This window comes from Phanerochaete carnosa, assembly GCF_000300595.1.
Source record: "Phanerochaete carnosa HHB-10118-sp unplaced genomic scaffold PHACAscaffold_5, whole genome shotgun sequence".
Taxonomy (NCBI): Eukaryota; Fungi; Basidiomycota; class Agaricomycetes; order Polyporales; family Phanerochaetaceae; genus Phanerochaete; species Phanerochaete carnosa.
Genome location: NW_006767632.1, coordinates 2248453 through 2270234, shown reverse-complemented (window position 1 = coordinate 2270234; position 21782 = coordinate 2248453). Strand labels below are relative to the sequence as shown.

At 54.4% G+C, this 21782-nt stretch overlaps 7 protein-coding genes and 1 non-coding gene across 8 annotated transcripts in view; 2 read left to right on the top strand and 6 right to left on the bottom strand.

The window, feature by feature from the left end:
- Positions 1-654: 654 nt before the first annotated feature.
- Positions 655-727, bottom strand: PHACADRAFT_t71. The gene has a single exon. It is a non-coding gene; the product is annotated as a tRNA-Val (tRNA).
- PHACADRAFT_256494 (uncharacterized protein) lies at positions 667-1593 on the bottom strand. Its single transcript, XM_007395947.1, has one exon. It carries the CDS (start codon positions 1561-1563, stop codon positions 922-924), a length of 642 nt encoding a protein of 213 aa, XP_007396009.1. The 5' UTR covers positions 1564-1593; the 3' UTR covers positions 667-921.
- Positions 1594-2521: 928 nt separating this feature from the next.
- Positions 2522-3655, bottom strand: PHACADRAFT_256492 (uncharacterized protein). The gene is made up of 5 exons (XM_007395946.1): positions 3537-3655; positions 3403-3458; positions 3212-3280; positions 3006-3142; positions 2522-2945 (listed from the first exon to the last, which is right to left on the bottom strand). Exons 1-5 carry the CDS (start codon positions 3568-3570, stop codon positions 2879-2881), a joined length of 363 nt encoding a protein of 120 aa, XP_007396008.1. The 5' UTR covers positions 3571-3655; the 3' UTR covers positions 2522-2878.
- Positions 3656-3936: 281 nt separating this feature from the next.
- PHACADRAFT_144385 (uncharacterized protein) lies at positions 3937-4691 on the bottom strand. Its single transcript, XM_007395945.1, has 3 exons — positions 4555-4691; positions 4357-4487; positions 3937-4301 (listed from the first exon to the last, which is right to left on the bottom strand). Exons 1-3 carry the CDS (start codon positions 4589-4591, stop codon positions 4227-4229), a joined length of 243 nt encoding a protein of 80 aa, XP_007396007.1. The 5' UTR covers positions 4592-4691; the 3' UTR covers positions 3937-4226.
- Positions 4692-4818: 127 nt separating this feature from the next.
- PHACADRAFT_256487 (uncharacterized protein) lies at positions 4819-11170 on the bottom strand. Its single transcript, XM_007395944.1, has 21 exons — positions 10951-11170; positions 10734-10896; positions 10604-10680; positions 10283-10549; positions 9924-10233; positions 9750-9869; positions 9579-9693; positions 9425-9524; positions 8819-8914; positions 8445-8764; positions 7966-8394; positions 7503-7914; positions 7010-7442; positions 5709-6957; positions 5552-5654; positions 5455-5496; positions 5384-5405; positions 5182-5331; positions 5113-5124; positions 4985-5061; positions 4819-4929 (listed from the first exon to the last, which is right to left on the bottom strand). The coding sequence occupies exons 10-14, from the start codon at positions 8755-8757 to the stop codon at positions 6679-6681; spliced, it is 1866 nt and encodes a 621-aa protein (XP_007396006.1). The 5' UTR covers positions 8758-8764; positions 8819-8914; positions 9425-9524; positions 9579-9693; positions 9750-9869; positions 9924-10233; positions 10283-10549; positions 10604-10680; positions 10734-10896; positions 10951-11170; the 3' UTR covers positions 4819-4929; positions 4985-5061; positions 5113-5124; positions 5182-5331; positions 5384-5405; positions 5455-5496; positions 5552-5654; positions 5709-6678.
- A 345-nt stretch (positions 11171-11515) lies between these two features.
- Positions 11516-13086, top strand: PHACADRAFT_256486 (uncharacterized protein). The gene is made up of 6 exons (XM_007395943.1): positions 11516-12000; positions 12063-12215; positions 12275-12454; positions 12517-12615; positions 12667-12762; positions 12818-13086. Exons 1-6 carry the CDS (start codon positions 11659-11661, stop codon positions 12974-12976), a joined length of 1029 nt encoding a protein of 342 aa, XP_007396005.1. The 5' UTR covers positions 11516-11658; the 3' UTR covers positions 12977-13086.
- A 439-nt stretch (positions 13087-13525) lies between these two features.
- Positions 13526-15969, bottom strand: PHACADRAFT_256483 (uncharacterized protein). The gene is made up of 14 exons (XM_007395942.1): positions 15638-15969; positions 15396-15582; positions 15295-15339; positions 15058-15245; positions 14954-15006; positions 14783-14897; positions 14674-14725; positions 14508-14617; positions 14343-14451; positions 14183-14289; positions 14110-14126; positions 13902-14060; positions 13801-13847; positions 13526-13740 (listed from the first exon to the last, which is right to left on the bottom strand). The coding sequence occupies exons 1-14, from the start codon at positions 15916-15918 to the stop codon at positions 13690-13692; spliced, it is 1521 nt and encodes a 506-aa protein (XP_007396004.1). The 5' UTR covers positions 15919-15969; the 3' UTR covers positions 13526-13689.
- A 4169-nt stretch (positions 15970-20138) lies between these two features.
- The window catches only part of PHACADRAFT_184465 (uncharacterized protein), a gene marked incomplete at its 3' end in the record, with an annotated part of 3145 nt that continues 1501 nt past the window's right edge, over positions 20139-21782 (top strand). The window contains exons 1-4 of the mRNA XM_007395941.1: positions 20139-21043; positions 21100-21214; positions 21271-21489; positions 21545-21739. Coding sequence (XP_007396003.1) covers positions 20523-21043; positions 21100-21214; positions 21271-21489; positions 21545-21739 — 1050 coding nt within the window. The 5' untranslated portion in view covers positions 20139-20522. The remainder of the gene's footprint in view (positions 21044-21099; positions 21215-21270; positions 21490-21544; positions 21740-21782) is intronic.

Sequence of the window (21782 nt, the reverse complement as noted above, 5' to 3'; positions counted from 1 at the left end):
CATTTGCTGTCGTAGTAATCTATGACTCCGCCCTCCGGATTACTCCATCTTATGGTAGTTTGGACTTGGGACACGACATCACAGACTTACGATCTCCCTTTTCTCATCCATCCTAATGACGTTCTTCATTAGTCCGCTACCCCCATTATCCCTTACATTGACGACCCCTGTCGCACCGCCGACCTGTAACATGTTAAGTCCCGCTGACAATTAACTTTACGTTCACCCCGCGCCTCTTACTCCCTTTATTCAGCGCACTGTACATCATTCCGCCATCTTCTTCACCTCACTTGGCCTAGGCGTCCTCGCGTTTGATACCGTACTGTGCTATTTAGAAGTAATGATATGCTCTCGTATGCCGAGCTCACTAGTTTAAGTAAATAATTGAATGCTGACCATGAGCTTGTCTCGAAGGCTGAAGCGGGGTAGCTCAATGAATCTCCTATGAGAGTTTGGTGTCTCGTTGATATCCTGGCAGACAATAGGTCGCTACTTGCAATACTATGAACAAAAGCGGATGCCACGGATCTTCCACTTCAGACCACTTTTCAACTGGCAAGTTACGAACTTGAAAACAAGTATTCTCCACATTTTCTCCAACGAAGTTGAAAGTGAAACTTTAAGTCAAAGTCATCCGCGAAAACGTAGAAAAAATGGTTCAAGCCGGGATCGAACCGACGACCGCCTGTGTGTAAGACAGGAGTGATAACCACTACACCATTGAACCATATCCGATCTGGCCGAGTTGACGTCGATGATGCAACGCCACTTAATGTGCTTAAAATTACAAGCATACTGTACGATGTGTGGTAGTAATAACACAGGGTTTGAAGATGTGATGTCGCAGCAGTGAGGGGTACATACCTAGGAAGCCAGAGTGCATGGACTCGCCATGCAGATCTCTCACAGAGAACTCGTGCCCTACACAGCCCGCCCGATGCCCGACCAGTACCCCAAGTCATATGACATCTGACGGTGCTTGCCCGTCGCAGATGTGTGAGCCTCCTCGGGGACAGTGAGCCTGACTGTCTCCTCGGAGCGAGGGCTCGGGTCCACGGGGGTGAGCGGGACGTCCTCCATCGTCTCGAGGTCGAGCGGCTCAATGGCCTGAGGCTGCTCGAGCGTGTCCGGGCCCACATGCGCGACGTGCTTGAAGTCGCTGACCACGAAGTGCACGCTCCGGCGGTGTCCGTCCGGCCCAGCGGAGGAGCCGGCGGCAGCAGCCTGCATGTCCGAAAGCGCCGCGCGCGCCCTGTTCGCACCGTCGGGGGCGTGCTTGGCCTCGTCGGTGCCGGCCTCGGCGTGCTTCGACGGGACGAGAGGGAGCTCGTGCATCTTCTCGTAGATGGTGATCCCGAGGGCGAGCATGGCGAGGAGCACAACCATGAACGAGAGCGCGATGACGGCTTCGGCCGCGGGCCGGCCCAGGCCGGCGAAGTCGTTTGGCGTCGTCTTCGCGGTGTCGATGACGACCAGCAAGAATGAGATGCTGGTGGCCACGACAAGAAAGCAGGTTGAGAGCACATAGAACTTGTCGGTGGGGTTTCGGTGACCGTTAAACATGGAATAAATTATGCTAGACGAGTGAATCTAAGCTGTCATCGCGGGATGTTCACCTGGGGGGCAAACTTACGTGGATAGAATAGTGAATAATGCAAAACAATGGAAGAGAAGGCAAGCGTCGTCGATGACTAGATGAATCAGTCAATAAGCATCGTGTATAGTACGTGATGAGATCAACGAGCCTTACAGTGTGCACTATTTCGTGAAACCGCTGTGATAAATAGCCCAACGAGGATAACTTCCGTCATGCTGAGAACGACTGCGGTAGGCCATATCATCAGCAACCGGTCCCCGCACATGGTTCGAGAACACGTACTGGTTCCCGCAATGCGCAACCCCTTCGCGACAGTGTCCATCTCCCTCGGATAGGATAATCAGTAAACGAATGACCAGCGAGCGAGCGTCGTGGAGGATATCGATAGTCCTGAGTCCAGCCAGGACAGCGCTATAAGAGTGAGAGTGATGGCCTGAAAGAGGTGGCGTGTCAACAAGGTGGTCTGTGCTCTATATACCTTGCTCTCACCAGGCCACTGCCAGCAGTCGCAAGCACGAGGCGACCGTTCGGCTCAATGAGGCGGATCAATGTTGTTTCGGCCCTGCAACGTTGCGCTGCACAAAGTGGGCATTGTCGTTGCCAGACAAGCCCATAACAAAAGCCTTCCTCCTTGATTGAATGTGTGCTTGCGGCGTAGTCGGTCTTGGGAGAATGCAGGCGAAGCAGATATCGAGATTGTCTATGGTCGGTTATGTAGATGTATGAGATGGAAATTGACAGGCTGGTAAACTCACGACTTCATTTTAGAATGCGTGGCTTACACGGAAGCCGGACTGCTTCTCGTAGACGCCAATCTATACACCTCATCAGCTTTCCACCAAAAGGCAATATGGAAACAGCGAAGTTAAGATCATTAATCCTGCGATAAGCGTCCGAAGAAATGGCAGACAGGTATTTGAAAGAGGTAATCCGTGTCATAAATCATTCATGCATTCTGTGAGGCGTCAGAGGAAGTATAAGATACAAAGATTCCACAATCGCAAGAGGAGTAAGTAAACAGAAGTGGCGTGCATCGGCAAGGGGCGCACATCGGGTATGCGACATGCGGGGTAAGAGAGGAGAGGATGAAATAATGCGCGGGGTGCAGACTCCTGCCACGCCGCATCCTCATGCTTCACAACCCCTGCGAGCGGAATGGACGATACTTGAGATAATTACAGTGGCGAAAGAAACTGGAAAGTGGTGCAGGCGAGATATGATGAAAATGAGGATTCGACAAAAAAGAATATGAGCGATTTGTGTAGTGTCCATAGATGCCATTCACCGCGAATTGGAACCGAATGTGTTCTCGCCGGAGTAGGTGACGTACAAGAAGCCATCTTCGTCTCTGTTAATGCCACGAGGGGTTAATATGGGTGATTAGCCTTATGATAGACTAGGAACGCACTTGTGCTCTTCGTAGATGGCGCTCATGAGTTGTGCTGTTGGTGGTAGCACTTCATCGACGAAAATAAAGATGGCCTTCTCGGGAGCAAGCTTGATCCGCTTTCTGATAACATACACAAATTGGCCGACCGTCAGATCCTATTCGGGGAACAGAGTCAACCAGTCAGTTGCATTGACGCCAGCGCTGCGCAGCATCGAGACTCGTACCGATGGTACAAGGTACTTCTTCTTGTCGATAGTAGGGATATCTGTCCGGTCTGCCTTCTCGCAGATAACCTATGGATTGTAGATGGCGAGTATGAGTACTTGTTTCTGGATGGTTATGGGTCTAGGATCGGGTTATAGGGACTGAACGCGGTTGGGACGTGGGGGATGTGGGGTGAACGCACGACACTCACAGGTATACGATCTGGATACTTCTGACGAATGCGCTCAGCCTCTCCTTTGCGCTTCTCTGGTAGGTTGCGAAGGTAAAGAAGATGCCAGAATCTGGTTAGCGCATTGCGAAATCGCAACGATCGCGTCCACGTACCGAACGGGTGCTCATCCTTGAACTTGGACCTCATCTTATGTTGTGGGAGCAAGAAAGACGTAGGGTTGTGAAGAAAGTGAGAGCTAAGAGTAAAGTAAGGCTTGCGTGTGTGGTGGTGGTGTAGTAGGAAGGAGCTTATAGAGCGATGAGCAAGTGCGCAGGCAAGGCGTTGCGCGACCAGCGCGTGGTGAGTCAACAAACCACAACAGCGCAGCCCAGCTTGCCGCTTTCAGACACTGGTAGCAGCACTCACGGCACCGAATTCTGCACATACCCAGAGTCATCTGGTCGTGTATCACGCGCGGAGTAACGCGGAGGGTACGCACAAAAGGAGTGCTCTGTCTGCCGACAGGCTGCCTCTAACTCTAACCCGAACTCTTGGAAATGCATCTGCTTCATTGAACCTCCTCAGGGCAACTATCTACTCAGAGCATAGTATCTACAAGGATCTCTGGAGGTAGTGCACCGCCTAGGAGCTGGCTGCCCTCATCACGGCATTCTTGGAGACTTTCACATATGGGCCGTCAGAGATATGTCGAGCATGGCCGAAAGAAGGGCGTTGAAGTTCTCAGCGGGCCTGCCTTTGCGAGTTCGCATCTTGCCAAGCTGAAGGGCCTACATATAACGGTAGTAATCGTTTGACATGGCTGTCGAAGTATGGGGACGATGACATGCAAGTGAAGCAGACATCTATTTTTGAATTTTCTTGTTAAGACGAGCAAGATGGTAATTGATGGTCGGCTGGTGTGGTCTGCCTTTGAAGGGCTGCGAGGCAATGTAAATGGGATCTGCGGCAAGCATGGACCAGAAAGAAGCTTACAGTAGTCGCCATACAGCGGAACAGGTCGTCAGCCGCAGTCCTGCACTGGCTTGCGGACATGATATCTCCGGAAGCCATCCAGCAATTCAGCATAGATGTCAGTTGCGCAGCACATATATTTGCCGGCGGGTCTTACGAGCGGCAAGGAACGTAGGTCAGGACAGCTTGTTCGTAAAATGAACATGGAGCGAGACGTACTTTTCCGAGGCCGGACCCTGATCCTTTCGATATGCATGGCAGTGAACGCTAACCCCGCAGTCTCTGCGCAGGCCTGTTCTGTTAGATATCGAGAGGACCGAGACCGCTGTCGTGTGGGATGGGAGAGAGACAAGCTCAGGCTCAAGCTCTGTTACAGCCCGCAGCCGAGACCCCGTAGATGTCACGTGAGGCGCCTTCCTCCACGTCGCGGCGGAGGCAGCACGGAGGCAGTGACCTGCGACTCTGGCCAGTAGCCACCACTCAGTTACCCATCTCATCTCAAGCACTAACCACCACATTCTCTAGTTGACAGCTGCTCCCTCTACATCTCGCCGAACATGGCCCACCGCTCAGGATACAACATGAACAGCTCCGGTAAGCAAGATTCCTTACCCTGCATCCTTTGCAACACGCTAACGACGGATGAAAGCTGTCAAGCGGATTATGCAGGAAGCTCGTGAACTTGCCAACGACCCAAGCACAGATTATACTGCGGGGCCTCTGGAGGTACGCCGATACTTTTGATCGTCATTTCTGAGTCTAAAGCGCGAGATCCAGGACGATATCTTTGTGAGTGGATCCCGCCGGCATCTTACAGAACAAAACCAATGGTCCCTTTCCACTTAGGAATGGCATTGTACTATAAGAGGCACACCGGGCACCGAGTTCGAGGGTGGGCTGTACCACTTTCGGATCTTACTACCTTCAGAATACCCCTTCCGCCCGCCATCTATCATGATGCTCACCCCTAATGGACGCTTTGAGCTGAATACCAAGGTAGGTAGTTGTTGCTCCGACCCCTCGAATGTCTAACTCAGTTCTGCTACAGATCTGTATAAGTTTCACGAACTGTAAGTCTATGTGTGCCGTCTGACCGAACCAGAAGCTGACTCTGAGAAGACCACGAGGAGCTCTGGCAGCCGGCATGGGGTGTGCGCACAGGTACATAACAGCTAAACGTTTTACATTCCGCTGCGAACTCATATCCGTCACCCAGCCATCGTCGGGCTCCAAGGCTTCTTCCCGCTGAAAGGCACCGCTGCCGTCGGTGTTGGCGCTCTGGAATACCCACCTGCAGAGCGCAAGCGGCTTGCTGCATTGTACGCCTACATCCATCACATCTCGTTTTATCTCTCACACGCGCTATTTTCCAGGTCTCGAGAATGGAACTGCCCAACGTGTCAAAAATCGAATCTTGAAGGTCTCCCAGATTCTCCGGCGGACGAAACTCAACCTTCCACATCACCTTCCGCCTTCACGTCAAATAAGTCCGATAATATACCCGCTTCCGAATGTATACCCGAACGGCCGGCATCGCCTGGCCTCACCGCTGAGCGCACATTGAATGTCCTGGACGCCGCAACAGCAACGACGCTCACCGACCCCGCGCCTCTGCCGGAGCCTGTCGCTGTTGTGAGCTCCCCTCCACTGATTGCTCCGAAACCAGTGCGGCCCATCGACGCCAAGTCCATCATCATACCCGCCAGCCCAATCCAGCCATCGACCCCCTTGCCACCGGCGGCGCCCCGAGTCCCTGCGGACGAGCTGCGTGAAAGACGGCCAGCCGCTTCCTCGCTGGCGCCTCCTGCAGCAGTGACGCCTGCCGAGGGCTCCCGCCCCCAGACGCCACTGTCGGATTATATACCCATGCTGACGCGCCGCAACACGCCACGCCCGCCGATTCTGCTCGACACCGCAATCTGTGTGTTGCTCGTGCTCGCTTTCGCCCTTGTCTGCCGCCGCATCCTCTAATCATCGCATCGTTCACTCACGTTACTTTCTCTCACTTCTTGGTGGGCCCTGGTCTTGTTCTATACAGACCATTCAGCAAGTTTATTTCGGATGGATCTGTACAGTGTAGGATGTAGTTCTAAGATCTGTTTCTGTCGTATACGTTTGTACTTCTTAGACAACGTTTCTCTCCTGGACGCTCAATATCGTAATCGCGCTTCACAGTTTCGTTGTCCGTAAATCTTTCGGAATGCATTCTTCTCTTTCTCTCAGCTGTCAAACAACTCGCGTGATGACCGACTATCTAGCAACAGATCTGGGAAAATCAGCAAGATGAAGAAGCATAACACTCGAACATCATTATACACGCGAGACAGTAAAGCGCCCAATATACTACTTCTTTTTGGGGTCGCGCACGCTGAGGACGAGCGTGTCCTCGTGCTCGAGGTTGTAGCTCGCAATCGTGTTCGCGTTAGTGAGCATCTTGCCCGCGTACGACACCCGGATCTTGGACGCTGGAATCGTGCTGCCTGTCTGCTGCAGTATGCGGTCTCGTAAACTTGACACGAGCAGGTTGAGAGGGAGATCTTTGAGTGTGACCGCGGTCCCGTCAAGCTTCCACTCTGGCTTCAAAGGATCATTTGGAAGCTGGATCATCAGGTCGACGGGATGCTATTGTTGTCTCAGCCAACGAACAGTTCAGAAAAAAGAAGGAAACACTTACAGGATGCATATTGATCCAATCAGCCTCAGGGTAGTATGTACCACCAGGCAGCTTGGCAATCTTCTGTCTCTTCGTTGGTGGAGCTTCTTCTCCCGCGCCCTCCATCTGATCAGCGTTACGCACCATACCGGTTTGCATTGGCATACCCATAGGAGGTCTGCCGGGCATCATAGGCGCACCGACGGGTGGTGGCTGGTAGCCGAATGGCTGTGCAGCGTCCATACCCTGGTAGTGCAAAGGGGGAAGCATGACCGGTGACGGCTGCGGATACAGAGATGCCGGCTGAGGCCCAGAAGACACGGTAGCGGCGTTGAATGCGGCGCCTCCGGAAGCTGGTGTAGCTGGCAAGGACGAAGGCGCTGGTGGTAGAGAGGTAAGAGGTGCAGGTGCGGGTGCCGTCCCGATACCCGGACCGATCGCATTCGCATCTTGTCTACAAATCAGGATGTGGTCAACCATTTGACTCGCAGATCACAAAATAGTGAATACTTACGGTCCGAGACCCTTGGCTCTGTGGATAGCAGCAATCTGCTCGTCGAAGTTGACGTTGGTCGAGAACTTGTCCATTGTTGTCGCTTTCGTTGCGGTGTGACCATCCCAAATAACCTTTTCCCTCTCCCTCCGCTTGAGCCGCTCCTCCTCTTCTTCCTGCTTCCGGCGCGCTTCGTCTTCCTCTGCACCGAAGATGTCAACACGCGTACGTGCGAGGTTCTTGAGTGAAGAGACGACATTGGCACCGCGCTGAAGCTCTGATGCCTGCGCCTTGCGGGCCTCGAGAACATCACGCTGGGACTTCCAGCGAGGATCGAGCAACTCGATACGCATGTGCTCTTGCAGTTCGTCGACGGCAACTTGTTGTCCGCAAATCGTACAAGTGGTCATCTTCTCGTTGCCACGTTTACCCACTGAAGAGCGAGGTCAGTGATTCGCACCACTGAGAAGAACACCAAACTCACGCTTGGGCACATAGTCCGTCCTAATCTTCATGGGACCACCAGCCTCTGCGCTTGCTTGTATAGCACGAGCGCGCTCCAGCTCCCTCTGGCGTTCTTCCTCTTCGCGTTTCTTCCTCTCCTGCACCTCCTTGTCCTCGTCATCACTCTCCTCCATCATCTCTTCATCTTCGCCACCATTTGCAGCAAGTCCAGCACCACCGACGGCTGCTGCCGCCGCCGCCTCTGCCTCCGCCTGACGAGCACGCTGTGCCTCGATTTCTTCCGCGGTAGTCTCCATGATCATAGCAGCCATGCGCTTCTGCGCTAGAGTCATGTTTTCCACTTCCTGCACGCTCATAGGTGGCGGCAACTCGGATGCCGCGTCAGCAACAGTAAACTCGATTGTCTGCACAACAGCATAGTCATGCCAATCAATCTCAGCAAAGGCGACTATCGCAGGGTCAGTGCCGTCTAGGAGGGGCTCAAATCATGGTACGCACTTCGTTCGGCTTCTTTGTCGTCTTCCCTCTTCTTCTGCCTCTCGCGCTTTACTTGCTCCCAACGAGCACGTTTCCGAGCGATCTCGAGGTCTTTCCAGCGTGCACCTTCCTTAGTACGCTCTTTCAGCTGCTCCATCATCTCCTTTTGTGGATGCAGAACTCTGGAATACTGATCCACAAGGCGGTTGAAACAACCGAAAAGGGAATGCGTCGGCCGAAGGAAGTCAAACTGGTAATTGCGCCCTTCTCGCTGAGAGAGGGTCGCGAGGAAATTCCTACCGCGCCGTGCGGTGAAGAGCGCGGTGAGCTTCATGATATCGCTGTGAGCGAAGTGTCAGTTGTCAACAGGCAATGAAGCAAGACTTACGACTCACAGGTCCAATGGATTAATGCTCGCGACATCAAGAATGAACTCCGGTACCAGGGGTTCCAGTCCCAAATCAACCTCTTCCTTCGGTACAATTTCTCCAGTAGGTGTTTTCTCCCTAGTGACCACTTCATCTTCTACTTCGCCGCGCATGACCTTTTCCATACGATGCCTATAGTATGCATGGTAAGGGTCCGCCGGGTTGAGGAACGAGAACTTTGGGTCCTGACGCTGGTTCTCGCGAATCTTATCCTCGAACTGAGGGGGGTTTGCAGAACGAGCAACGAAGGCGGCAGTACGGTCGATTACGGCTGTATGCATGAGAGACACCTGTCAGCACGAGACATCGCGCAGCATACGAGGATGGGACGCACACTTGATCTCCGGCGGTGGCAGAATGAGCCCGCTAGCAAATTTGGGTCCCTTGCGAATGTCCTGGACGTGCCCATCGCCGTCTACGGACATGTCTACAGGCAGAGCGACGGCGGCTGCGCTCATTTTGGCAGACCGTCGATTAAGATAGTGAGCGACGAGTGTAAGAGACAGCGTCCAGCACTGGCCAGCGTCTTAGTGAACGGACCGTTGCTTACGTCAACAACAAATCCTGTCCCAGTTTGGATCACCATTTCTCGCTTCTCACCGCGACCACACAGGCGAGTGAGGATGTTTGGTGCTTTCCGACCGACGGCAGCGACCTGGGGTGGTCTCGTATGGTTCGTGCTACGTTATTTGTTGTTCAGCATGGTGCTTACCCTAATCCACCTTAGGAAGACTCCGTGGAAGCTGTCACCGACTCGTAAAGCTAATGCTCGTGCGAGGCTGAAGAAAGTAGATGCTGTCATAGAGGCTGTCCGGACCAGTGGAGTTCAATGCGAGGCATTGGTATGGCTCAGAAGTACTTTAATTGATGCCGGAGATGATTAAAGACTGCACTCTAGACGAGAGCCATAGAGCTCCCAAAGGAGCACGAGATGCCGGCGAAGGACAAGTACACGACATACTCGCCGTACGAACGCGGATACCGCAAAGGTATACATAAGGTTCCGAAGTGGACACGAGTACGTTAGTGACTTCAATGCGTTGTATCTTGCGCTTACGGGTTGCTCCGACAGTTGACACTTCGGACAAACCCCAAAGGTTTCTGAACGTGTTCCCTCCCGTTCGCTTAACACGGCGCGTAGGCTAGTCTTGGGGCTCTTCGAAAAGGAATATAATATCGCCGTCAACACCATCTGCACCGTTCAGAGCAACACCAGCTGGATGTTTCCTTGCTTGATTCCTTGCAATACCTTCGGCGGCCCGATGACACCCCTAAAGACCTCGTCTCGTGTCTCTGGTATATCCAGAACATTTCGGTTCTTGGCATCCTGGTGCGATACATCGAGAATAATATGTGTCAGCGCGGAGGTTTGCAGTGCGCCTGTGGATAGTCATTAGAGGCTGCCTGTATGTACTCAAGTCGCGCTTACCTGATTCAAGCAGCTTCCCCAGTCGACCGGGCGTGCCTGCAGCAGCACTGAGCTTCGTCCTCTTTAGGTATGTGATATGCTCCTCGAGCTTGATATGTTTCGCGAAGAGCTTCGCAACATCACCACCCTTCTCCCCGCGCAGCTTCTTGTCCTTCAGTATGCGCGTCACATCCGCCACGCGAAGGGCAGCTCCAGCAATGAAAATGAGGGTAGGTGCCCCGTTGTTCTTAGGCCTTTGTGCCAACCGGGTACGCAATGTCGGAAGCACTGTGTGAAGGGTCAGTAGAACGAAGCAGCGCACATGCACAAGATTGGACTTGCTTTTGGTTATGAAGTCCGTCAGCTGGTCCAAGTTCCTCGATCCCGACCATAGGGTCGTATCCGCTATTGAAGTCTCTGTCTATGCTATCAATCAGACATTCTCTATGACCTCAGCACACTCGAATCACACACTAGGAATTTGGATATCTGCGAGCTCGATAACGGACATTTTTGAGAAGACTTTTGCCTGCATAGACGAGAGATAGTCTGAAAGCATCGCTGGGGGTTGGGAGGCTACAGAGGGTGGTGGAACGTCGTTATCCTCCTCGTCGAGTTTCTTTTTCAGTTTCTTTTTCTACAAACCAGATGGTTAGGTGGGATGCGCAGCAGAGGCTACTACGCGCCGTACCTTTGCTTTGCGTTCCTTTTCCTTTGCTCTACGTTTCCTCTTTTTATCGAGAGTAGTCTGGCTGGTCGATGGGGCTGCTTTTTCTTCGTCAGCACTCAAGAGAGCACCGACGTCTTCGCCATCTGCGGAGTGCGCCGCTCCCTCGCCTTCGGGTTCCGAAAGGGCCACAAGGTCGTCAGGGACGAAATCATCGTCGAGGTCGTCGCCGCCTGTCTTTTCCATGGCGCAAGAGGGCCGTGGGGGATGTGTGAGAGGGAGAAAGCAAAGGAGCCGTGGTGGTCGGAAAACGCAATAAATTCGCGCTCACATTCATTCCGAGACCGAGGCTGAGCGCTGAATTCCCACGAACCAGCACAGAGGAACGCATCCCTCCATGTTCCACATTCCACACACAGCCCAGGAACAGCCTTTGAGACCAACGTCTACGTGCTCTCGACGACCCCGCCGTCTACGTTCGCCCTCGACGGGCCCCTCGTTCAGTTGGACTGCTTCTGCTCCATGGCCCAGCTTCCTTATCAAATCCCCAGGCTCAATCGCCGTGTCTCCGCCTCACGTGGCCTACAGGGTTCAATCTGGCCAGAAATCGCAAGAACCGCCTCCTTGATGTCGCCTTGAGGCGAGAGTCTTGACAGTCCTTGCGCTATACATCCCGCTTTCACGTTTCGACCACCGCTTGAGCCACTGTCCAAGCTTTATAGCCTGTCCACCATGCTCTGTCCGGACGGTCTCTCTCTCCTCTTATTTGCAATCCTCACCTTCGCAATCTGCATGACTGTCTCCTCTAGAAAACCCGCCCCGAGGCCAGTATCAAGGCTAAACCCTACGGCGCCAAAATTTGTGAAAGCGTCTGAGCGAAACGAGGCGACAAAAGTTGCTTCAACCACATCGTCTTCCTTGGTACAAGAAGAGAGGATAGGCTGTCGTATGGACACCGCCGTGGAGGATGTTAGCCCCACTGCTGCTAGACAAGCCTATGATGCATTCCTAGTGGTGGACGTTGAAGCGACTTGCATGCCGGGCACAGACTTCAACTACGCAAACGAAATCATTGCAAGTGTCTTCTGTCTCCATCGTTATTGAAATCTTATACTTACGTGCGTTGTACACTTCAGGAATGGCCGGTGTGTCTGCTACGGTGGAAATACAAAAGCGAGAACGGCCAGGCGAGCCGGTTGGAGGTCGTCGACGAGTTCAGGAGCTTTGTTCGGCCCATGTGGCGACCACAACTGTCGTCATTCTGCACACAACTCACTGGCATAACTCAAGTCCGTATATGCGCTCAGGTTCTGTTACCTAGCAACTAACGAGCCTCACCTCTACGCAGGAGAACGTAAACGCGGCGCCACCGTTCAGCACCATGGTGCACAGCGCATTCCGCGAATTCATGGTCCGGAACGGACTGATCGACGCATATTCCGGCGAACCGCTTGTACGGTTCTGCTGGTGCTCGGACGGTCCCTGGGACTTACGTGACTTTGTGGTCAAGCAATGCTTCATCTCCAGGGTCCGTCGCGTGACATCCCGTCTACACTCTCCGAGCAACTTATTCAGTTGAACCCTGGGCAGATGGCCGTCCCTACCTGGCTGGCTCGTGACTTTATCGATGTGCGACGCATCGTCGCACAATGGCAGCAGAGGAACGATCCGAACAAGCCTAGGCAGCAGGTAAGCGCGTCTCGGTGACTATATTTTCATGCACCGCTGAGGCTTGCTCAGGGACCAACACCAAACTGTGCGTATCTGCCAATGGTGCGGCAGCTCCATCTTCTTGGCCTCGGCCCGTTTCAGGGCAGACAGCACTGCGGACAAGATGTACGCTTACCGTAACCTCCGGCGCAACTGTTTTTGCTTACGAATTTGCTTTCAGGACACACGGAATGTGGCGAGGATCATCACCGAGCTTGCCCGTCAGGGGATGCCGCTAAAACCCAATACATCGATTAACCTCCACCGGCGGTGGTCATGGATGGGTCGAAATGGAAAGGTTCTCGAGGGACATGTCTTACCGGCCTACACTTCTCTATAATATTGTTTTATTCCGCTTTCATCTGGTGTGCTTCGCAGGTGTCACATTTGTATCATCACATTTATGTACGTATGTGCTGTCTTCCTAGCTATGTATCCCGAATCCCAACTCCTCATTTTCCTCTGGAGGCGGCGTGATGCTCCAAGCCCGTTCGCCGAGCTCCCTCTTTTCTACGCAGCGCCGTACGTGGGACCTGCACTCACTAAACGAGGCAGGGTCTCGAAGATGCAGTCTTGGCGCGGTGACGACGAGAGAGCTTTGCTGTACATGGCAACGACCGGCCAAAATTCTTGAGAAGTGTTCTTGCTCCCCGGACTGTACCCACGTCTGCGCTCCCACAGGGTCCCGCCCGAACCACACCATTCCCTCCGGAGATCACTGACGAAGCGGTGCGAACGCCGTCATCAGCTCCCGCTCGGGACCGACTGCGCTTCCAAGTTCTCTCACGCGTGCCCGAGGAGCCTATTGAGCCTTCCGGGCCGCTTCGAGGCAGATCCACTCACGGCGGCGCGGCCTTCGAACGCTCTCTAGCCGGAACTTCCTCGCGATCGTGGAGAATAAATATGCATTGGTGGCATCTAATCTATAGGATACAGAGTGTGCGAAGGAGAACCCCCGAAGATAAATGACTATTAGCTGCTGCGGGAATTATGGTACATGTGCGCCGGGCGAGTTGTGCATGGGAGGAATACGGACGGATAATTTCGCTCCGCCTAGAAGTCCCACAGCGTGCCGAAACAGGGGATTCCAGCCTCCTTGCAGCCCTGAAATAATTACCGCAGTGAGTGTGGGCTCGGGAGAAGGACATGTCGGTAAGAACGTACCTGCATCATCTCGGAGTTGCCGATGTAGTTGGAAGTAATGAAAACGACTAGGAAAAATTGTCAGCACGACAGCCGAAAAGCTCGCTGTATTTCGTTCGCACCTTCTGCTTGCCATGAGTGGTAGACCTCTTTGAGAATCTTCATCGTGTCCGGACGACCGCCGCGCAGCTTACTGTCCCAGAGCAGCAGACGCTCCGGTTCAACATGCCGGTGAATTAGTCCACTGATCGTGGGTCCGAATGTCTTCTCTTGGTCAGAGCCTACACGGCAGATCAGTGACCTGCCAAGCAACGCGGCGGACAAACTTACCGATCCAAATGAGATACCTAAAGCGAATACCTATCAGCGCTGACTAAGAACGCTCGGTGTGCGTGTTACTCACCAGTATGGCGATTGAATACACGTCGACAGGGCCGCTCCAATACCTGTGCCGGTGCAGATACGTATGCCGCGCTTGTAGAGGGTTGACGTGTTCGATACACCAGCGAACTGTGCAGGTGCCGTCAGTGCACAGGCCGCAGGCACGTTGGGCAAATGCATACCTTCAGTTCGCGGGTCCACAAGGCCTTCGGAGGATCGTTGACGAGGCTGCGGGTAAAGTCGCCCTGGACACCGCAGATCATGTAGTGGTACTTGGCGTGCGTGCCCTCCCTGCGATCAGCCGTCCGTCAGCGGATAAATTTTCCTTGACGTCTGGCGGTACGTACGAGATAATGCCAAACGCGTGGTACTCCTTGACGGCAGAGCGGCTGATACGACCGAGCAGACCCTGCTGCATCCCACGGCGGAAGCGTACGATGGCGACTTTGGGGGACGGCTAAGAGATCAAACCGCTAAGTAAGCCGCAACTCCACGAGTAAAACATGTGCCTACCAGCTCGATATCGACCGGCACCTCACGGGTGCAGATCCATGGGAGTGTGATGCTATCAAGGGGAAAAGTTCAGAGAAGCTGGAGCAAGGAGAAGATCGTGGTGGCTTACAAAGTGGTCATGCCCATAACATACCAGAAGTCTTGCTGCTTCACGAGGTGGCGGCCGTTAAGGTTCCAGGTCTGCGTGGTCGTGTCCCAAATATCATTGGCAATGGTGAAAGCCCCTAGATGTCACTGGCGTTAGGACACCATATGTACCATTTCTCAGGGTCTGACGTACAAGTCAAGAACAACGCCGTCCAGCCAATGAAGCGGTGGTGGCGCTCGAAGACGCTGCATACACTTGTCAGTGGGGGCTTTCTCTCGATCGTAAAAAGTGCCTACTTGTGGTGAGTGTTGCGAACCCAGGGGATCGCGGCGCATGCAGTGAGGAAGACCGCAACGTTCGTAATGAGACCGAGGACGACTACGGACATATGCTCGGTGCTGCGCGCCTTGAACACCATGACGACCTTCAAGACGAGCCACGCAACACCCGAAGTAGCGCAGCCGGAATGAATGCCTCCAAGGTGCTTCCCGGATGGTCAGCGTTATTCTCGACGCAACGTGTCGCGGACTTACTTGGAGAACTGACGTGCAGCCGAGACGGAACTTGAGGGGAGTCCACTGATAAGCCTCGTCAGAAACGTGAGAAATTAGTGAAAGAGCATGATCATCATTACCTTTGCGAACAGCGTGTTGACAAATAGGTACAACAGACGACCGAAAATCTCATTTCTCATCAAGATGGCGAAATTGAAGTTTGCGACGGCCATGGCACCGTTGTATCTGATGGCGTACGGCCAGTGTCCAGATGCTGCCAGGCCAAGTCCGATCATGTTCAGAGAAAATGTGATGGTGAACAGCTTCCTGTCCGCGAAGTTAGCAATGACGCACTCAAGTCGAGCATAGGATCGACAGGTACCTGTAGGTGTTAAACCAAAGCTGCCACAAGATCCACTTGGGGACCTTCTTCTTTGGCTTAGCCGCGGGCTTGGGGCGGTTCGCCGGTGCCGGGGTGTCTTTCTTGAGCTCGAGGACGGGGAGAGTGGAGACTTGAGTCATCTCCCTCTTCTCGTCTGGGTACGCGTCCTTCTTCTCATCCTTGGGGTACGCGATGTCAAGGCGGCGGGGCATCTCCGTCTCCAGTATTCCCTTCTCTGCTTCGGAGTATGCAGGCGCATCGTCTCTCGGCGGGGCAGACATGGTGCTCAGTTGTCTGTGTGGAGGAGAGTGGGATAGGAAGCCTTAGGCGGAAGAGAAAGCGAGTGTAGAGCCGGGTCTCTGGAGTGGTGTAAGCGAGGTACTTATACTCGCACTGCGGCGGTTAAGGTCGGTGTGCCCGAAGAGATGAAGTCGCACGATGACAGGTACAACCGCGCGAGCAATCGCTTGGGGCATGCGCGTAGAACGGCAGACCGTTCTCAGGCCAATCTGGAATTGTCTCCAATCCCATGGTGCACGGGTGGCAAACCTCGGTACTGGGTGAAGCTGCCGCCCCGAGGCCCCATAGCCAACCTTTCGTCAAATTGCAGGGGAGAGTTTGGGCAGAAAAGGAATCTTGCCGAGGGCGCAGGAGCGCTGTTTGAAATGTCGTGCCCGCTGTCCCAGACGACTGGGCCGAAACTGATGCCACGGTAGCATGGTGGAGCGGAAAACTACGCACTGCGGGATCATTTTTGTAAACGCGTACACAGGTACTGGTAACGCATCAGCGCCGTGTCGCCGTCGAGGGGAATACAGCACCGGTACCGGAGGAATGCTTCCCATTCGTGTTGGAGATGCTTCCTATAACGGCGTAGTTCGCCGGTATCAGTGAGAAGACTCGGAAGACTCAGCATCGTTGCAGGGTGACAGCGGGTACTGGTTTCCGCGTATACCTACATACGCGTTAATGCCTTTACAGGGAATTATGGAAAAAAAATTCACCTGAGAATGGTTTTCACACGAGTGATGTGCAATTTTCCCATGTGCACTGCATGCGTCACTAAATCGTCAATGAGGAGAAGGTGGCAGCGGAGCGTCGTTTGGCATGCTTGTAGTAGGGTGGAACGCTGAACAGATCCATGTGGTGACTGTCTAACACCTGCCGCCACAGCAAACGAATAGTTGGCCCAATCAGCGTGGGCGTCTCAAATATTCTTCGTGTCATGAGTAGATTTTCTGGTGCGAGGGCAATAGAAGGTAGCTTAACATGGATTTTTATACCCCGTTACTGAACATTCTCACCTCGTAGACTCAAGCATGGACAGCGATGTTAGGTGCAACATGGTGGGGTGAGCCAAGACCTACGATTACCATTTCTGGGTATGAGTGTTCAGAAGCGGCAAACTCCGGGATACCCATACTATCGCTCAACCGCGAAAGTAAAGAAACCTCTAGACGTTAGGGTTACCACGCTGTTAATTCAAAGAAGGTGAGGAGAGGTACAGGCTGTGCAGCAGCGGTTCCGCGATACGAGATTACAGAACTGAAGCGGCGGCGAACTCTGTCCTGGCTTGCCTTCCGGCCACCGGGGGCTTAGTGGTGGTGAGATAACCTTCAAGGTGGCCATGCGAGGCAATACACTCCCCATCCGGCTCTGGAGTGTCCTGGACCCGCGTATCGGCGCCGCGACTCGGTCGTCTTCGGACTGGGCAAGGCACCGCGACGTTCAAATGTTAACAAGTGCACCGCATGGAAAATGGTGGGCTTGAGACGATGCTGTGCCTTACAGCTTGAAAGCATATCTTCGACATTCGAACACCAGGATGATGTCTCTCCGAGATGCAACCCCGGGTTCTCGGATCGTGACCTTGGCCATTTTGAAGCTGCATTCCGAAGCGGGCTTACCGAGTAGCTAGCCATCAAAAGCGTGCGCCGGTGACCATCTAAGACACGGCTTCGAGTTTCCGTGACCGTACTAGGTCACGGAATCCCTGGACTTACGGTCACGGCGTCGCTGGATGCCCGCGATGCATCCTAGCTGCTTGCGATTTTCTGACGGGAGCAGATAACGCTCGCACGTACATCTGTCATGTCTCCGTCTCAACCTGGCGCCCCGTGGCAGTCGAGATGCTGTTCGTCAAAGCCACCAAGGGCGAGTCATGCTAGCCACCATCTGCTCTGCAATCTCCTGACGTTCGGATAACGTTATAGGTGATCCCTATCTTGAATTCAGCTGATCCACGTGTACTTCAAATCAAAGTGAAAGTGACATTCATTGCGCAGCCTGGTGAGCAAAGTCCGAACATCGTAGGAGCGCGCCCATGAACTTTAATCTTGTGCAAGGTGGGTGGGCGACCGCGACGACAATTCCACTGTATTCACCAAGCTGTTGTGCCTGGTTGACCCAACGTCCCTCAAGGGCTCAGCAGTGCAGCGGCGACCCTTGTAGGTCTCCCTCAAGTTCAACATGAAGCCATCACCTTCACTGCGACACCAGACAAGTTGCTATCTCTGGGCCGCCGGTTTGGTAACTGCAGCGGCATGGGTGCGGCACGGCATGTCAGCGCATATCAGCAGGCGGCCTCGGGCATTCAGCCGGAGCTCCGTCTGCGAACACGCGACCACCTTCGCGTCCACGCCCAGGAGAGCGGGCTGCGCCGTCCACCAATTCAGCCTCTCTCGGGTCTCGTCGTCGTCGAGACGGAGGCTCGGCAGGTCCATGTATTTCCCGTCGCCCGCAGAGAAAGACTCGAGCCTGTTCTCCGGGCGTGGTGGGCCTCAGTTATCGCGCTCAGGCGAGACAAGAAGGGACTTACAAGTCAGGCATCATCTCATCTCCTCGGCGTCGTTGCCACGGCAGACGTACATCCGCGTAGTCAGCGACTGCCATTCCTTGCCGTGTTCAGAGATAATGGCATGGAAGTGGCCAGCGCGGACGCTTTCTTCCGGGCTGCACTTCCCAGGCATCATCGTGAGAACGTCGAGGTTGCCCTCCTCGTCTGTCTTGAACTTCCTGCGCAAACTGTACATCGAGTGACTGTAGTCACCCGCCGGGTGTCCGCCTGCCACCAGTTGAAGGTAGCGTGCTTTACCTGTTCGCCACTGGGACCTCGAACCTCGGCGTACAACAAATACGGGCTAAATTCTGCGAGCTTCAGTCTCAGAAAAGTGTATGTACAGAATACGACGAGTGGACGTGCCTCCAAGCTCCTGTTTGTCACTCAACAACACCTTTCCATCCTCAAGCTGGCGGTCGGGCGCGTCCACAAAGTGTTAGGGACATAGAAGCCAGCTAGTGGTGAGCCCGCTAGTGTGGATTCCTGGTCTGCGCATGCTGGCCTGCCAGGCCAGCCCGTGGACTACCCCAAAGCCAGTTACACAGCCACGGACTCTCGTTTGTGCAGTCGACGATTATCACGAACAACCGCGAGAGGACTTTCTCAACATTGTCGCAAATGGCGCGTGTTATCTGCTCAACACGCATCTCTTGTCTTTTGCTCGCCTTGTGGACGTGACGAGTAGCAGTGTCCCGCGCTCCCAAGTGGTGAGTGCTCAGTCGACCTCGGTGCCTAGATTCGCTGATTCATAGATGCTCGTGCAGGGCTGCGGGCGTATGAGGCCTCTGCCGTCCGTGCCGCACTGTTATATTCCCTGGACGGCTTGCTTCGATTGCGCGTGAACCTTCAAACGGTGAGCAGAATCAAGCAGTGACCTTTGAGCATGCCGTAGGCTGGAACATCCGCATGCCTGAAGTCTCGGCGAATATGAATTCGTGGCAGCTGAGGCACGCTTCATGATACGGACTGTAGGGCGAGTAGAACTGATGACGGTAGTGCAGCTTACTCATGAGTGCGTGTTCTGATCGACGTGCTCACCAGGGACTCGGCAGAAGTGATCGATGACATGCAGACATTTTGTTTCCATTTTGAAAGAAGATATGCCGCCAGGCACGAACAGGCCAAGCCGCGGCAACTGGCACTGCTAGGCAGGACCCCAGAAAACCCTCGCAGACACTGGGTGATTGAGTCGCACATGGTCTTGTACAGTCACAGCCGAAGAGCGTGCAAAGTCATAAGAAAATCTGGATAGGAGAGACTGACGCTGTAAAATTCACGGAGGCGACCAAAGAGCTGTTGCTAACAATGAACAGGGCGTACAGACGAGATCGTACCATGGCATGGTATGTATGCTTGGGAAAATCACTCCTGGTATTGCGCTGATTCTTCGCTGCAGGGTAACAACGGGGGAGTGCGCACTACTGTTGAGTATGGCACGTAAGCTTTGGAGATGCATGAAACCCGTGCGCGGGCGACGCCACGATGGGGATCTGCCAAGACGCTGTGTGGCGGGACGAGGCTGGTTATGTAGTCGGGGTCCTGCGCTCGCGCGCGCTCGAGTGGAATGTCCTCGGAACGATCGAACACTGGACGGAGCACCTGGCGACCGCGCGCTTGTCGCTGCGCTGCTGCTTGCAGAACAATGGCATGGCCATAAAAGGCAGGCGTGGTAGTTGGGCAGCCTTGTGGGAGACTGATGGCCGCCCCAAGGATTCCCCGCCCGCGAGGGTGTGGACAGCGAATCTCGTCGCCTCCGTCCGTGCCGCGTCCGCCTTGTTCTCATTTTGTGCGTCGGGACCTCATTCTGCGGCTCAGGTCACACCACTCCCGTCTCTTCCCTCGTATCGTGTACCTGAACCACCATCTTCTTCCCTGACAAGCTTATTTTCAGCCCAGGCCTGCAGGCACGGCCCCTTCTCCTGTGGAGATACTTAAGGGTCGCTCGACCCCTCTTCCAGTACGTCGCAAGCAGCCGTTCTCGACTGCTCCACACTGCTAGACCCTCACGCGACGACCTCTCACAGTATAATCTTCTAATTCCTCAACATGGTCTTCTTCGGTTCCCTCCTGTCCGCGCTCTCGCTTGCGTCTGCCGTTGTGGCATCACCGGTCAATACCAGCCTGCACACGGACCCATTCTTCCCGCCGGTACCCGTCACCGCAAAGGGCTTGTTCTGCAGTCTTCCGATCCCCATCGTCCAGCAGCTTCTGTGCCCCCGACAGGGCTCGTCCAATCCGACCGTGAAGACCCCTCTGGGCACCGCACAGGGCATCGCGGACGCGGACAACGCGGCGCGCTTTGCCGTGCGGTACGGGCAGGCCGCCCGCTGGCAGCCGTCTACCGTCGTGTCTTCCTGGCAATTTCCGTACGTCAATTACCACAAAGGTCTAGCTTTGACGCCAACTGACGCCTGCATCAGTGCTGGCAACACGAATGCATCTCAGCTCCCTCTGGCGTGTCCCCAGGACGGCATAGATGCCTCCGCCATGTCTGAAGACTGCCTGTCGATGCTCCTCTATGTCCCGAGCTCCGTCAACCCAGCCAGCAACGCTCCTACTCTTCTCTGGTGCGTCAATTGTCACTTTGCACAATTATGGTCGTCTGATCGGCTTTGTTGCGCAGGATCCATGGTGGTTCTTTCATCCAGGGCTCGGCCACCAACCCTGGCTTGGATGGTTCAAATCTGGCTGCAGCGACTAACTCCATCGTCGCCGTGGTCCAGTACCGCCTGGGCGCTGTAAGCCTTATGTTGTCCCTGCATTTTGTCTCACGGCCATTAATGATTGTTCACAGCTCGGCCTGGTGTCTCCCAACGGGCAGATGAACCTGGCGGGGAAAGATATCGTCACTGCCATGCAATTCCTCCAGAAGGTTCTCCCAAGCTTCGGGGGCAGCCCGTCCAAAATCACTCTCGCCGGACAAAGCTCAGGTGCCAACATGATCCGTGGCCTCCTGGCCACTCCGTCCGCACAGTCGCTCTTCCAGTCTGCCATCCTCCAATCGGACCCCATGGTGAGTCGACTGCAGCCTCAGCTTCATTGTTCATTGTGCTGACTTTGGCTGTCAGGACTACGGTTTCCTCTCCGCTGGCACTCAGAAGACCCTGCAGGACTTTTTCGTCAGCCAATTGTCATGCTCGGCATCTGACACTGCCTGCCTCAACAACCTCTCGATTGGCAACATCCTCACCGCGCAGGACAACCTCATGAACAACGCGCTCGGCCTTGACCCATCCACTGGCTCAGGCGAGCCCATCCGCCTCGTCCGCGACGGCTCGTTCATCACGTCGCCCCTGGACTCGACCG